Source organism: Macrosteles quadrilineatus, unplaced genomic scaffold, assembly GCF_028750875.1.
Source record: "Macrosteles quadrilineatus isolate MER2022 unplaced genomic scaffold, UCM_ALF_1.0 Scaffold_4__1_contigs__length_99947679, whole genome shotgun sequence".
Classification (NCBI taxonomy): Eukaryota; Metazoa; Arthropoda; class Insecta; order Hemiptera; family Cicadellidae; genus Macrosteles; species Macrosteles quadrilineatus.
This window is the reverse complement of record NW_026542597.1, coordinates 96844559-96861691: the sequence shown is the minus strand read 5'-3', so window position 1 is coordinate 96861691 and position 17133 is coordinate 96844559. Positions and strand designations below refer to the sequence as shown.

Here is a 17133-nt window from a genome sequence, read left to right as displayed (position 1 = left end):
CCTTTGTTCTTAAAGAAAACATCCACTCTCTATGTGCTCCTCTTCTGCACATTGTCAATATTAGCCTGACATCTGGTATATTCCCAAACGAGCTTAAATTGGCCAAGATCATTCCATTGCACAAATCTAATGATTTCACAGACATGAATAACTATCGTCCGATTTCTTTGTTAAGTGTAATTGCTAAGCTTTTAGAGAAAATTGCCAAAGACCAACTTGTTTTTTACCTCCACCAGTGCAATATTTTAAGTGAAAATCAGTATGGTTTCAGGAGTGACAAAAACATATCTGATGCTTTATTTGATATTAATAAATACATTAACGAGGCAATTTATGGCAACAAACGAAGCATGTTAATTTTCTTAGACTTGAAAAAAGCTTTTGACTCAGTGGACAGAAGTAGGTTGTTGGGTAAACTTGAGCTTGTCGGGGTGCGTGGCACCTCGCTCGCTTGGTTCAGCAGCTACCTCTCTGATAGGCTGCAAACTGTCGCACTTGGTGAAGTGGCAAGCGATGTATTGCCAGTGGAGTATGGTGTAGTCCAGGGTTCGACCCTTGGTCCTGTTTTATTCCTCATTTATATTAATAATATTTCTAAAATTCAAACAGAAGGGAAATTAACATTATTTGCTGATGATACTCTAATATTTGTAACCGGAGCATCCTGGGAGGAGGTTAAAAACAAGGCAGAATCAGACCTCTGTTTACTAAAAAAATGGCTTGATCAAAATGTATTGTCCCTTAATATATCTAAAACAAAATTTATGCCAATTTCATTACGCAAGATAACCGAATACAAACTTGATAACCTAACTATTCATGTCTGTGGAAATCATTTCAATAACTCTTGTTTTTGTAGCAAAATTGAAAAAGTTGATTCATACAAATATCTTGGTATTGTTTTTGATTCAAAGATGAAATGGTCGGAACATGTTGAATACCTAAAAAATAAATTACGTAAATATATTTATGCATTTAGGCAACTTAGTGATATTCTCGAAGAGCAAGAAATTAAAATAGCATACTATGCATATGTTCAATCATTGTTGTCTTTTGGAATTATTGCTTTTGGTGGTGCTTACAAAACTATCTTGCAACCTGTTTTTGTAGTGCAGAAAACAATACTTAAAGTTGCTTTTAAAAAACACTTTAGATATTCGACTGACGATCTTTTTGTAGAATCGGGAGTTTTGACAGTCAGGCAGTTATTTTTAAAATTTATTTTAGTTCACATGTACAAAAACTTTGATAATATTTTTGTAAAAATTACTCATCCCCACAATACGCGCTTTTCTCGAAATGTTGGTGTAAGTGTTCCACAATCTTTCAAATCATTTTCAAATACGAATTGCTTTCACTTAACCCAAATCATTTATCGTAACATGTGTAACAGATATCAAAATGTCAACATTCTAAATTCACCCTCTCTCTCTCTATTTAAGAAGCATGTTGTGGGGTGGCTTGTTGGTCTGAGTACAGAGGACACCGAGGCCGTTATCGCGTTGGGTGGACCTGACCGTTGACCCTACACAATCACTGATACACCACTTTCACTGACTGACTAATACACTACACCCCACCTCTCCTCTTCAATCTTCACCAGATATTATAAATTACCTCTGTTTGCATAAAGAATTTTTTTTTTTTTTACCGTCAATTTATTCCAGAACACTAAAAATTCAGCTTCAAGCAAGACAAATAAAAAAAAGGTTTAAATTATACGATTTTTTTTCTCTTATATATTTTTTACTTCCCATTTAAATTAATCTTTTCGCAACTCAGTCTACGCACAGGCCCTGCCTATGTAGACTTTTTCCTTTCTTATAGAATGTATTTTTTTTTTAACACTTTTATTTACTTATTTCTACAGTATATAATTTTTGTTTTGTTATCTAGTTAGTAATATTTTGCTGTTTCATATTTAAGAAAAGAAAAAAATACAATGTACTTGTCTGTAAATAATTAATGGGAAATAAAATATTATTTCATTTCATTTCATTTCATTTCATTATATTATGCCTTTTACTAATTGTTCACAGTTGTACTGAACAGATTGTAAAATAAAATAAAGTTAAAAAAAATAAGGTTAACATGGGAAACTCCAGAGCCACTGGGGCGGAGCCCGAAAGGATTTTTGAAATAAGAATATGCCTATATGTTAATCGGGAATGTGAGCTATCATCATGCCAAATTTCAGCCCAATCCGACCAGTATTTTTCGCGTTCACTTGTCACAAACATACATCCATCCATACATCCATAAATCCAAACTTTCTCATTTATAATATTAGTAGGATGGTAAAACGATGTTTTTGTTTTGTGTAATTGTACAACTGAAACGAAATACATTGTTTTTCACGGTGGTACAATAAAATCGTTTAAGAAAAATGTTCACCCTATTGTTATTTAAATGAGCAGCTCAGTTTATTTTACATACTTATTAACCAACAGTTGGCCACAAACGCAAATCCCGAACCCGAACATAAAAAAAACAGCGAATTATGTTTACTAAGTTAAGATTACAAAATAAATAAATAATGGTAGGATACTTAATAATAAAATGTTTACAATCAAATAAAAACAGAAATAAGAAAATCAATCATTCTTAATAATTGATAAATCGGGCCAGGGGGTAAAATTCCGGGGGTAAAAATCCAGCCCGTACATCTTCAGTTGTCTAAACGCTAGTTATATGGACAGGGGGTAAAATTCCGGTTTTGATAGTCAAATTAATCACGCTCTGTCTATTTTCATTAGACTTCCGAATCAGCGGGGGTAAAATTCCGCCCGCGAACAAACTTTTGAGCGCTGAGGTTACTACGTCATAGTGACGTCAGCTTTGACCAGGGGTACAATTCCAGGGGGATAAAATTCCGGCGACCCAAATAAAAAACAAGCTGGCTGTTTGTAAGGTTTTGAATTTTAATGGTAAGAGTTTAAGAGCGCTGCCCATGCTGCAGGATGGCCTGTTTTTTCTAGTGGGCCTTGGTTTGATACAAAATATTGTAAGATGGGTTGATTCAAACGTATGAACTATATTGTCTTTCAGTCTCAGATTGGGTAATTATTCCGACGTCATGACTAGTCGCAAAAGTGAGATTTGTTTTCCATAATGACCTAAATTTTACGCTGAATCCGAAAATGACGTTTTTATTTTTCTGTAAAGGTAGTAATTACCGTGGGTCGCCGGAATTTTATCCCCCTGGAATTTTACCCCCTGGGCAAAGCTGACGTCACTATGACGTAGTAACCTGAGTGGCCAAAAGTTTGTTCGCGGCCGGAATTTTACCCCCGTGGATTTGGAAGTCTAATGAAATTTGTCAGAGCGTGATTAATTAGATTAGCGATAAAAACCGGAATTTTACCCCCTGTCCATATAACTAGCGTTTAGGCAACTGAAGATGTACGGGCCGGATTTTTACCCCCGGAATTTTACCCCCCGGAATTTTACCCCCGGAATTTTACCCCCCAGAATTTTACCCCCCGGAATTTTACCCCCTGGCTGATTTTAGAAATTGAATGATTGATTTTCTTATTTCTGTTTTTAATTAATTGTAAACATGTCATTATTTAGTAGCCTATCTTTATTTATTTATTTATTAGAGCGTGATTAATTAGATTAGCGATAAAAACCGGAATTTTACCCCCTGTCCATATAACTAGCGTTTAGGCAACTGAAGATGTACGGGCCGGAATTTACCCCCCAGAATTTTACCCCCCGGAATTTTACCCCCTGGCTGATTTTAGAAATTGAATGATTGATTTTCTTATTTCTGTTTTTAATTAATTGTAAACATTTCATTATTTAGTAGCCTATCTTTATTTATTTATTTTGTAACCTCAACTAAGTAAACAGAATTCGCTGTTTTATTTTGATCATATTAACCAACAGTTGGCTTCAAAGATCGAATCCTGACACTCGAATCTCAAAATTTATATTAAAACCCTGTCCGATTAGTTAATGTTACATATAAATTAAGATAGGCTACTTAATAATAAAATGTTTACCATTAAATTAAAACTGAATGACGATAATTAATCATTCTCACTAATTTATATCTATGGCCAGGGGGTAAAATTCCGGGGGTAAAAATCCGGGCCGTACATTCTAGGTTTTTATAATTTGATGTGTTCTAATTAAACTCACAACCGTGAAAATATATGTTTAATTCCGCGTTTAATCCATCGAGCTGATGTCGCGAAACTCAAAAGTTCGCGGCCGGAATTTTACCCCCTGGTTTGTGACGTCACGTTTGCCCAGGGGGTAAAATTCCAGGGGGATAAAAATCCGCTACCCCATTACCGTCAAGGTAGAAACCGCGCTGCTGGCAACGCTACAGCAAACCATTATATCTCCCAGCCAGATAATACCGACAACAATGCCGTTGCAAATTCATGGAAATAATTCCATTCTACTACACAAAGTACTAGAGGGGGAGCGAGCTGGTCTAGTGGTTAGAGCGCGGGACTTCGGATCCAGAGGTCCCGGGTTCACATCCCGCCAAATCACCAATGGATTTTATCTATGTGATAATGCCCCTAGGCCCCCTAGGTCTAGCCTGAAGTAATGTGAAAAAAAATTCCGGGCTTGTGACTAGGACAAAAAAAAACTACACAAAGTACTCTGACATTGAAAAAAAACTGTTCACTTCAATGTTCATATTAACAAGGTTTGGAGTTGTGCACGTAACTGATTGTGACCGATTTGAATTCCTAACTTTGCCTGTTTAAATGGGTAAATCATCTTCATTTAGTTTCATTTAATTTCATTTCAATTACAACAGTTGTTTATAATATCCATCATAAATACCCTACAGCATAGTAAAGCATATTGTTACACGAAGAAGTTTTGGACGTTCATAATAGATTTATTGTTAATTGCTTTGTAAATAGCGTTTGATAATAAACAACATTACTAATCAAAGCTTACCTTCATTCCTTTCCTTTGTTTGCAGTGTACCCCAGTTGTCCACCACAGCTTCACATACTTCTTCCTTCTTCCCATAACTTTTTCTTTAATATAATGTCCAAATACTCTTTCAAAGATTATAAAGAGGGGGCCGTGCCTCCACTTCATCGATAAGTTAATCTACCTTCTCATCTCGCAAAACACTTACACTTGTAAATAAAACCTACCTAATGACAGATCAAACGAATACTTGCACTAAATGTTTACTGGTAACAGCTATAAGTCGGGACACATTTGTATAAAACATTAAAAAATAAGGCCGGCTTCTAAAAAATGATAAAATATTTTTACAACAAGTGTTCATTATTTCAACCCGTTATTATTAGCGTGAGTATTTCAATTAGTTACATAAGCTTAGTCTTATAAACTTATCGAAATTGAAAATTATGACTGTTATTACTGCAGTTTTAAATAACGCCTGTATAATAACGGTACTCTTGTCAATTGCTCAATTTTGAGCACGCATAGAAGATGACTTTTGTTTTTTTTATAACTCCTGTATAATACCAGTACTTAAAAATTGCTTGATTTTGAGCAACAGGCACACTGGTATCAATTATATAAGTAAAATATTACTTGCAACATAGGTTAGGGATAGACATAGCAGCCTCTCATCCACAGCTATCTCGTTATTTCCCAATTAATAGCAGAATCACCACTGTAACCTTCACAAATCCCCCCCCCCCAAAAAAAAAATTACTACATTATTGGGCTTTTAGCGTTTAGCGAATTTCCCATATAGGGAATAAGCTACTGTATTACCGTAGTACTCATGGTAAGACTTGGACCCAGAACCGATTTACTTTTTTGTTTTGAGATACCAAGAGGCCAAAAATACCATTTGGTCAAATTCATATGATATTTGTGTCCGTTAGCAAGATAACTCAAGCAAAAAAGGTCAGATTTTGATGAAATTTGTTATAAACGTGTAAACCTAAATTTATTTGAACGAGTTAGCGAACCAGCATGATCGGACAATGGGAACAGGGGTTTATAGGGTGAAAATTGTTTTACCCATTTTTGACCCTAAAAACATAAAATTTAGCAATTTATTTCCAAACCATTTTGTAGAGCTTAAAAAAACAAATAATTTAGTATATTGAAGCGTTATTATGCACCTACTGGTTACGGAGAAAAATCCAACAAATTGTAAATTTAAAATTCCCATGTTATTCTTATGGAAAATAAGTACAGCACACACTGTTGTAGTTTGCTTGTTTATGAAAATATTATTTTGATAACATATGGAAAATGCATTGCATGGCCTATTTCATACTAAACTATTAACAAAAAAAAAAAACACTTTTCTACCCTCCCTGTTGTAGCAAACCTAGAGTATTCATTAAACTAATGCTATTTAAAGAGGGAATAAATGTGATATTTAAGGAGACATTTTAGTGTAAATCCAATTAGGCAAATGGAAATTCGCTTAGTCTGCAGGTTTGCTGAGGCCACCTCAGCAAAATGTATTTATATATTTGTACAAAATGTATTTATATACATTTTTGAAAATGACTGGAACATCAAAATACACAAACAATACGTTTACAAAGTTGTGGGTTATGAACATCTAAAATTTACTTATAATAAGTGAAAACCCTAATTATATAACAATACTGGACAGAAATGCAAAAAAAAAATTAAAACTTACAAATCAAAACATAATACATTGAAAACCAAAGATTTTATCACCTAAAACTATTATGGAATTGTTAAGAGTCTTCTTCACCCCTGCGAAAACAATAAAAACATGCCTTGGACGTCCCTCGCTCCGGATGGAATGTGTGAAGATATAATGTTAAAACTTTTTTCCTTACAGATTATTGTTGGTTCTAGGGCCCTCATACATGATATATCCAAGAAAATCAATAATAGTATAAGTACAAAAAAAATCTTAAAGTAACGTATATTGAGTCACTTTTAAACACTAATAAAACTAATTATTTTTTTCATTTTCTAACTTTGAAGGTATACGAGCTTTAATATAACTATTCAACTACATTGATACAAAATTTCAAGAACATCTGTTGAAAAACGGCCTCTAAAATTAACATGTTGTGTCAGAGGCTACTTCGCTATATGGAAAAAACTAAATCTATCCTTATGTAATAAGTTTATACTTCATCTTTATAATTTACAAAGATGAAGTATAATTTGTAATAACAGCTTTTTTAATGCTTTAGAAAAATTTTAGGGTTATTAAGATTTTTTACCTCACTAACTAAATTATTGATAAGTCTAATTGATAATAACATGGAAAGATTTTTTATATATCATCGTTCTATGCACAGAAGATTAAATTATCTCATTACCAAATCTAATTTCTTTCATATGGGTAGCACACATTCTTGAATACATTTCAAACAAATTCTGGCTTACAATTATTTTGAACTTTATAAACTGTGTTTAAAACATATGATACAGAAGGATCAATTTATTTAATAAATGACAAATTTCATTATTGATTTATCCTACTAATATTATAAATGAGAAAGTTTGGATGTATGGATGTATGGATGTATGGATGTATGTTTGTGACAAGTGAACGCGAAAAATACTGGTCGGATTGGGCTGAAATTTGGCATGATGATAGCTCACATTCCCGATTAACATATAGGCATATTCTTATTTAAAAAATCCTTTCGGGCTCCGCCCCAGTGGCTCTGGAGTTTCCCAAGTTAACCTTATGAGAAATGGAATTATTGTATCTTAACAGCTGTTTCAATTAAACAAGTTGGTTCTGTTCTATGATGTTCAATAGCATTAAAGTTACAAGGATTACCAACAGGGTGCAGCACTATTATTTCTTTTACATTTATGACAACAGCTAATTTGCAACCAAAAGGTGAGTGAGCGTAGCGAACGAACTTCAACCTGGAGGTGAGTTAGCGTAGCGAACGAGCTAACCTGAAGGCAAGTGAGCGCAGCGAACGAGCTCCAACCTAACGGTGAGTGAGCGTAGCGAACGAGCTCCAACCTACAGGTGAGTGAGCGTAGCGAACAAACTTCAACCAGGACCTGATTGAGCCATGCGAACGAGATAATCTTGAAAATTAAGAAGTTAAACGGGGCAAAGCCCGCGGGTTACAGCTAGTTGTGCTATCTTTATATATAAAATCCAATGTATGCTTGTCTGTTTGTTTGTCCTTTATGCGTTACCAAACCGGCCATCCGATCATGATGAAAATTAATGGGAAGTTATTACATACACCCCCGGGAAGGTTTGGGTGAAGTTTGGTGCAGATCTATCAAAAGGGCTCTGCCCCAGTGGCTCTGGAGTTTCCCATGTTAATCTTATGAGTAAAAGAAGAAATTACAAAATATAGTGAAAAATACATTATAAAATTGGACATTCAAATCATCTTGCACTTAATTTATTGGACAATCAAAACACCATCTACAGACTGAAGCGACATACGATATTGGACCTACCAATCAGATTCGGCTAAGTGTTATCAAAATTCTCTTTGTTTGCTATAGTGTTGACGGTGGTCAATCACTAGCTCATGTTCTTCAAGTTATTTTTGTATTACTATTTATATCATTTGCTTATTGTTCAACTTGAACAGATTGTAAATTAAATAAAGTAAAAAAAAAAAAAAAAAAAAAAAATATTTAAATGGAATTAAAGAATCTTAACAGCTGGTTCAACCACAGACAAAAAGAATTAAATATAGCCCGTCAGCTGTGATGTGGTTACCGTTGGTTCTGGCGCACACCACTTGGAGCGCCGTGTAGCGTGTAGTTAGCTACGAAACTACACGGCGCCCCAAGCGGTGTGCGCCAGAACCTATGGTAACCATAGCACGGCTGACAGTCTATATTTAATTATTTTTGTCTATGGCTCAACTAAACAATTTGATTCTGTGATGTTCAATAGCATTAAAAAGTTAATAGGTTTACCAACAGGGTGCAGCACTATTATTTTTTATTTATTTATGACATCAGCTAATTTGCAACCAAGGTGAGTGAGAGTAGCGAACGAACTTCAACTAGAGGCGAGTTAGAGTAGCAAAACCTAAACCTGAAGGCAAGTGAGCGCAGCGAACGAGCTCCAACCTAAAGGTGAGTAAGCGTAGCAAACGAACTTCAACCAGGACGTGATTAAGCGATGTGAACGAGCTCTGAAAATGAACTAACATTTGACATAAAACCACATTATAGGACGGGACGACGTCTGTCGGGACAGCTAGTACCATATAAAACCACTGTTATCGGATGAATCCATATTGTTCAAAAAAGATTATTGTATTTATATTGTTACCTTTATAGGTTGAAGGTGAATAAAATTGTATTTGCGGGTGGTTGATATTTATGACAGGGTTTATTAGGATTTAATAAATAGTAATTATAAATGTAATTGTAAATTTAAATGTACAATGTTATTATAAATACAAAATGAGGTTGTAAGAATAGTTTAAAAAAAGAATATTTTGCTAGCAGAGTACCCGTCCTTTGTACGGGGTTGGCGTATAAGTATAAAATGCTTATTGCAGTTATACTCGTGCTTTACGTTTGCAAATGGGAGAGGACACGGTTTATAAAAATGTTGTTCTTTTAATTTACCCTATACTGTAGTATAGCACATCTAAAATAGCCATAATGTTCTTCCGCTGCACCTAAACAATAGAAAAAAGTAAAGTTCTCATTGGGTATCACAGCTTTTGGTTCATAAATGCAAAAAAATAATATAGTGCTGCACCCTGTTGGTAAGCCTTGTAACTTTTTAATGCTAAAGAATTTCATAGAACCAACCAAAAAGTATCATAGAACCAACTTGTGTAGTTGAAACAGCTGACAAAATTCTTTAAATATGAATATTCAGGGTTAACATGGGGAACTCTAACTGGGACAGAGACCGAAAGGATTTTTGAGATCAAGAATGTGAACTATCATCATACCAGATTTCAACCCAATCCGACCAGTCGTTAATGCGTGATTGAACTTCAAACAAACAAATAAACAAACACACAAACTTTCACATGCATTTATAAAATTATATAGTATGATTTGGTGTATGAATACTGCAGAATGCAAACCTTTTTGCCTGGCACAGCATTGATTTATTAAGCATTTAGAACACTGTATTGACTATAGGTTATACCTCATTATTATAGTGTTGATTATTATTTCAATAGGTAGTTGAATGATTTGATATGGATGATATGGATAAGAAATAATCAGAACAAAGAATCTTAGGAAAGACTAGACGAAGAACAAAGTTACAGAGATAACAATAATTGTGGTACCCATGACAGTAGAATTAATGCGTAATTTCTATAACTTTTTTCACATGAATTCAAACTTGAGGGATCTGACTCTCGTGTAATCTCTGTCTTTGTTGACTATGTTAAGTAAACAGTAGCATTATTCACTATCCATGCTGTTTATTAGACTCTCAATAGAAGTCAGTTCTGCAACATCTACTAACACTTGTCAACCCTGATGTACTACCAATAGTATGAGATCCCCAATGTGTTTGGAGGACCTGTTGTTGTAATTACTTTAGTGCAAGCTCCATTAACTCCTTCATCAGGAAAGGAAAATTGAAAATTGAAAAATCTATCAACTCTCCAAACTTTAGTAACACCACTGATATATAAAACCTGTATAAACCCTGTCCTTCCAACGACATAGAATTCTTCTATATATCTACTACCCAATACATCTTCACAAACTCTTCCAGAAGGCGAAACCGAGCACAAGAGCAACTTATCTTTTTCATCTCCTGCAAAAAATAAATCGTCGCATATTGTTCCCGGAGTGTAGCTTGATGGTAAAGATATATTTTTCGTGAATAGGAATGTATCCCCAATCACCTCAATTGCTGTGTTATAATCATTTGTTTCCAACTTGTACAGCTCGTGACCAGTTTGGTAGTTGAAAATTCTTATGAACTCTTTGGCTTCACGGCCTTCACGGCCACAGTCCGAAAGGGCCAAAAACCCATCAGTTATAACCCAAAAAGTTCGATCTTCCCTACATTTTTTTTCTGAATCTGGTTCATATTCTGATTCATATTCTGATTCATAATCTGATTCATATTCTGATTCTGAAACCTGATCAATATAAGTACACCTTTTCTTAAACGGAAAGAATTTAAGATTATTTACATTATAAACTTGAAATTCTAAAGTACCAAAAGCAAGCCCTGATCTATCAGGGGTGCTAAATGGGTAAGGTAAAATGACTACCACATCTTCACATTGATTTGAACTAGATTTACATCCTTCAATTATCAAATAACAATCTGGTAGGAATAGGGATTCTTTTCTGAGTTCTACTCCATTTTCTAAATCCCACACACAAAATGAGTGCATGATACCACCAGGGTACGAGGGATTGGAGGAGGGGTAGCTGAGGTATCCGATGCACTTCCCCCCTGGAGTAATAACTATATTCAATTCTTTTACGGAACAAAATCTGTTCTTAACTGATTCCTCGCTGCACCCCGGTCTGAGAGACAATTCTTTGCCATTTCGTTCAATATACCATTTTAGGGTTACAGAGCGTTCATTTTGATTAACCTTGAAAATTTCTGTAAAATAGTGATCATTACCATTATCATTGTAATAGCCCTTGAGGGTAACAAACCCGTTCTCTAAAACCGTAGGAGTGTACCATCTTGTTTTTCCGAATGATATTGTGTCCTTTAGAACTGGACGATCCGCTCTTACGTCCCACAGTTCCACTGAATTGGGAAGAAACCTCATTATCAAATCATTTGTTACAAATTTCTCTGTAGAATTCTTCTCATTTCCCAAATCATATTCCACAGTTTTGAAGTTCCGGTTTTGCCAGTTTGTCCACAAGTGTTGTTCTCGTAGAAAGGCGGCTTTCCATTGACTCAGAGGAGGTAGTGAAGTGCCATTATGTTGAGGGAGTTGAAATATTGGCTCCACTACACACGGAGTTGTCCTCAGGTACTCCTCTATCTCAGAGTCGCACAGACGCTGCCAAACCTGTCGAAAACAAGTAATTGATTTCTATTTACCTCACAAGAAAACACCTTTGTACATTGTAGCTAATTAAACCAAGACATTGCTTTATGATTGCCTCCTGATTGACTAGGTTTCATATTGTTGCAGGATCTTAAATCTAACCCCATGTTCAAGAAGGCAGTTTGAAAAAAACATTCAACATCTGAAAAAAATTATGAATCTTCTATAGATGGCCCTAGTAGGGTAAGTAAGTAGTATAGTATATATATAATAGTATAGTAGTATCCAAACTGTTTTGTAAAGCTAAAAAAAAGTCTAAATTAAAAATTTGCTTATTAATATTTTCAATTTGAGGTGAACTTACCTTTTTTTAGCAAAGTATATTCAATTGACCATACCATTGTTTATTCTCAACCACTAAATAGTAGTTTACGCAACGACTGCGTAAAGATAGTGTTAACAACAAGAGAAAATTTAAGGCACGAGCCTTGGCGAGTGCCTTAAAAACTTCTAAAAGTGTTGTTAACACTATTTACGCCAGTTGCGTACACTACTTTACCTACGTCAGTATTTTAATTACTAAATATCACTACTCATAACTTCTAATAAAGGTTATGTTTTCGTTTGTATCTCTTATTGCTACTGACAGTGATGCAAGCACCACTCAACAATTAAATTGGCCTGAACAGCTGATTAGTTGAAGTTAGAATCATTACAATTTTACTTAACTCACAATCCTTGAACCTCATTGGTCTGTTATCCGTGTTGTTATGAGTAAAACTATGCTGTTATGAAAGTAAACAATGCTGTTATGTGAAACTTTTCAATTCTGAGAATTTAACTGAAACGGCTACTTTAAAAAACGGTTGTAGGTAAAGTATTATATTTCCACATAATAACATAACATAACAATGTATCATCTGTGTTATAACTATTTACAGTCAGTTAGGGAATATATTTAACAAAATAAACTGTTGTATTTTGCTCATTTGTGGATATCATGATTGCATTTGGCAAACTTGTTCATTCATTTTCATGCTAAGGAAGCTATCGACATTTAATTTTAAAAGATTCTTGTCATTCGCCTATTGGGTCTGATGATGATTGGAGTGTCCAATCGAAATCGATCACCACTTACCATCTTTTTTGTATATTTACCGTCTTGTGAGTAACAGTATAAGCGTAAATATACCGTTTTAAGTGTTATAAGACGTTTCTTTTATTTACTTTCCGTAAATTTAAAAAACCTTCCCTGTAGCACTAAACAAACCCAATTATTCAGTGGCGTATCCGGGAGGGGGGGGGGGGGTTATGTGTTTTAAACTCCCATCTATCCTTTAAAAATGATTTTTTTTACAACAATAATTTTATTTCTATAATAAAAATATGTTTAATATGATTATAAATAGCCTAAAACATGAGTTAGCAGGTATAATTTTAAACACTTTTCCCAGGGGAGGGCCCCTCAATTCCCCCCGTTACCTGGGGAGTATTCCTGGCCCCTTAGTGTAACCCCTTCCTAGTTACGTCTATGTAAGTAGTATTCAATACAATTAATGTTACCTATTTAAATATATAAATTCAAATTTATTTAAAAAATTGAAATCTTACTACACATTGTAGTCTGCTGTAGAACAAAGAATAATATGACATTAAATTTTGCAAGTTTATTTAAACCTAGTTATGATAATTGTTATATAGGTGGTTTCTTATAATATTAATAGAAAATTTTATGGCTGTTAAAGATATTAAATATAAACACTTTGATTTTCCAAATTGAATTTCTTCCAAAATTTCTCAACTTGTTGAGGAATTGTTCCTCTTGATCCAATGAGTAGTCCATATACTTCAAATTTAGATATTTTATATTTTTCCGAATAAACGTGACAATTTTAAAAGGGGATATTTTAGTTCAAATCCAGCCAGGTAATTCACTTATTCTGCAGGTTTGCTGCAGCGGGGGTGTTTTGTGCTTCAAGCAAAACACAAATTTTAAAGAAATTACAACACAAAGTTAGGGTACACAGTTACCTCATTACTGCCAAAAACTTCTCGCCAGTGGAGTGAAACTCTACAGCATGTAGATATATCCTTTGGTGTGAGGTATTTTGCCACTTCAATGGCTAAATCACAATAAATATACTCCATCTAATAAGAAACAAAAAATAACTATGTCAATCACAAACTCACTTTCAAAAAATATATGACTTGTAAACTCATGCATCATAGGCTATAAAACTCAAGTTCGGTTCGTTGACACTGATGCTCCATCTTGTCTCTATCCCTCATCAACAAGTTAGATGAAAAAAGAAAGTATACACAAGCTTGAGAACGACATGCATGTTCAACGACTCTTGTCCCAAGTGTTGATGGAATTTCGGGAATGAAATTCCAAAATATTTTTAAAGGGTTATGGCTGAAAAATTATTAGAAAAATTGAAAAAAACCATACAGTTTGGTAATTTAGATAAGATCAAGAACAATTCGTGCAGTTTTAAGGGCAAAAAGTATGTTTCTGAGATTAACGAGAAAGAAATAGCGGTCATCAGCGAGGGAATTTGAAGATAGAGCTGGTATTCCAAATGTTTTTTAGTTTGAAATTAATTGTTGAATTCTGATTGTTACTATACTCTTTTTTGTAAAGTTTCCATTGCAATAAAATTATATTTTGTCGATAAAACTCATAATTCAACTAGCAGGACTGCAATTTCTCGCTAGAAAAAAAAACATACTCCCTTAGTAAATTTCTCATCTTTATGGAACAGCTGAAGCCAATTTTATTGTTAGTTACGTCATAGATAAAACATACTCCCTTAGTAGATTTCTCATCCTTATGGAACAGCTGAAGACAATTTTATTGTTAGTTCATGTACGGTTTATGTAGAGGTCGTGTTTTGTTTACAATTTGTTTCCCGTTATTACAGCCAATTAAAACCTCGTTTAACCAAATAATACGATCTAATCATAAACAATAACTTGTCCCCTAGTTATATAACCAAACAGTAAAGAACAAATCAAGAAATTAACCCTAAAATAATGGAAACAAAGTTTCATCGACACTAGCGCCTTTGTGTCACATACATGAACTAGACACGAAAAACGTGCTTCAAAATTTACAATGGGATGAGAAGTCTACTTGTGTTGGTTAGTCTATGGTTACGTCCAGTGCACAATAGAGGTCATTTTTTGTTTACAATTTGTTTCCAGTTATTTCAGTCATTAAAAACCTTGTTTAACCAAATAAAATGATCTAATCATAAACAATAGCTCGTACCCTAATTATATAACCAAACAGTAAAGCACAAATCATGATATTAACCCTAAAATAATATAAAAAAATTTTGTCGACACTAACACCCAGTGCCACCGGACACGTAAAACGAGCATCAAATATTAAAATGGGATGAGAAGTCTACTTGTGGTTAGTATGGCTCTAGCCTGTGAGTCTTCGAGTCTTCTTTAAATTACTACATGCAAGGTGCATTAAAGCTGACTAGCACTCGTTATAATTGCTGATTCAATTCAATTAGTTTATTAACGGCATAAACCAGTTTACAATATAGACTTAAATCAGTTCAGGTATTTTACAATTGACAAGATAACAGTTAAGTAGCAAGCAGGTACATTATATAAACAAACTACTTTGGCAATTATTGCAGGATTTACAATCTAGAAATACAAATCAGAGCAACATAGGGAGAGTGATATGAGGGGTGACAAAAAAATGCACAATATAATGCCTGTCCTAGTAGTATATTTCGTACCTAGGGCCGAAAATGAGGTTTTGCCGGCTCGAGATAGTTTTTTAAGTTCCGAGAACTTAAAACGACCGAGAGCTGCAAAAACATTTCGGTCCGTGGTACAAATGCAATTTTTCACCACACTATACCCTATTACCACTATTCAGCACAATAATGATGTACAAAGATAGTCAACACAACTATACAACTTTAAGGTTGTGTGAAGAAATAACTTGAGGAATCAGCAAAAATAATAATAAATAGTTGTTAGACAGCGGCGACAATAACACAATTCTGTTGCAATGCTATGTATACTGATTGTGTATTTAATATGCATTCATGTTTTATTTTAAGAAAGTAAGCGAGCAGCTGATTTTGTGGCCCTAGGGATGTAAAAGATGATGACAGCTGGAATGGCCAGCAAATCGTAACTTTCAGCCACCAATTAAAGTATGTAAAACAGCTAAAAACATCATAGTGTGGTGAAAAACACTTTCCAACTTACCTCCAGATGACTTTAGGAATGCCTTGGCAAATCTTTAACTTACAAACACAAACCCATTTGCAAGCACTGGCATGTAATTTTATCTGATACTACTCACTCATTAAAATACCTAATATAAAACCAGAGTTGAGTGTATATGTGTATCATGCACTCATACTATGCTTTAAAAAGTGTATATTTTATTAATATTACAACCAATAGCTTTAAGGTCAGAATTATGGTTCACAACAGTCTATGTTGCACAATCATCAAACCTGTACAGTTTGGCATAACTTAAGTTACTTTTATCTTTGACTGCTGATAGCTTACAAGTCGATGCTTTTATGATCTGTTTCCAAAATAATCAATTATCTTACCTCTAATTAATCAGGTCAAGTCTCTCTGGTGCTCTTTACTTGCTAGCTACCTGTATTGGGAATATTTTTGAGCATCAACATTGAATCAAATTCATGTTTCACTTCCCTACCTCCTTCACTCCATTATTCATGTTCATGCTGGTTTACTTAATCCATAGACCAACCAACCACAGAGTATGTTTTATTATGACTTTACTTTATAGGGTTTCATTGTTTCAAGCAAGAATGGAGAACTCTGACTCCGTTTGGGTGTCATACCTTATAATGGCATAGCTTATAATTGAGAATTTGTTCAACTTGTTTAATCGTGAAAATGTGGCATAGCTAATAATGGGAAATGGAATTTTTTTCATAACTTATAATCGTAGAAATGTGGCACAGCTTATATTGCTTTTAATTAAAATGTGGCATAGCTTATACAGCATTGATTTAATTAAAATGTGGCATAGCTTATTGAGCGTAGCTCACTTTCCCTCACTTTGTAACTTCTTTGTAAGAGCATCAGAATGTAATGGCTTGACCAATTGATATGAAATTTGGCCAACAGCTAAAGAATACTGAGCACAATGTTTTGGTAAAAAATATTTGCAAATTTCCTTCTGGATTTTATTTTACAGGTCACG

At 34.2% G+C, this 17133-nt stretch overlaps 1 protein-coding gene across 1 annotated transcript; it reads right to left on the bottom strand.

Annotated features, from left to right (window-relative positions):
• Nucleotides 1–386: 386 nt before the first annotated feature.
• LOC128993177 (uncharacterized) lies at nt 387–16626 on the bottom strand. Its single transcript, XM_054416939.1, has 4 exons — nt 16511–16626; nt 13941–14057; nt 10822–11930; nt 387–561 (listed from the first exon to the last, which is right to left on the bottom strand). Exons 2-4 carry the CDS (start codon nt 14055–14057, stop codon nt 387–389), a joined length of 1401 nt encoding a protein of 466 aa, XP_054272914.1. The 5' UTR covers nt 16511–16626.
• Nucleotides 16627–17133: the final 507 nt, after the last annotated feature.

Excerpts from the sequence above, each read along its gene's own strand:
- LOC128993177 (XM_054416939.1), bottom strand. The coding sequence starts at position 14,057 with ATGGAGTATATTTATTGTGATTTAGCCATTGAAGTGGCAAAATACCTC. Across the intron at positions 11,931-13,940 it reads AAGTTTTTGGCAGTAATGAG|GTTTGGCAGCGTCTGTGCGA; the intron begins GTAACTGTGTAC and ends TGTTTTCGACAG. Across the intron at positions 562-10,821 it reads ACTGGTCACGAGCTGTACAA|GACCAAGGGTCGAACCCTGG; the intron begins GTTGGAAACAAA and ends GGAATAAAACAG.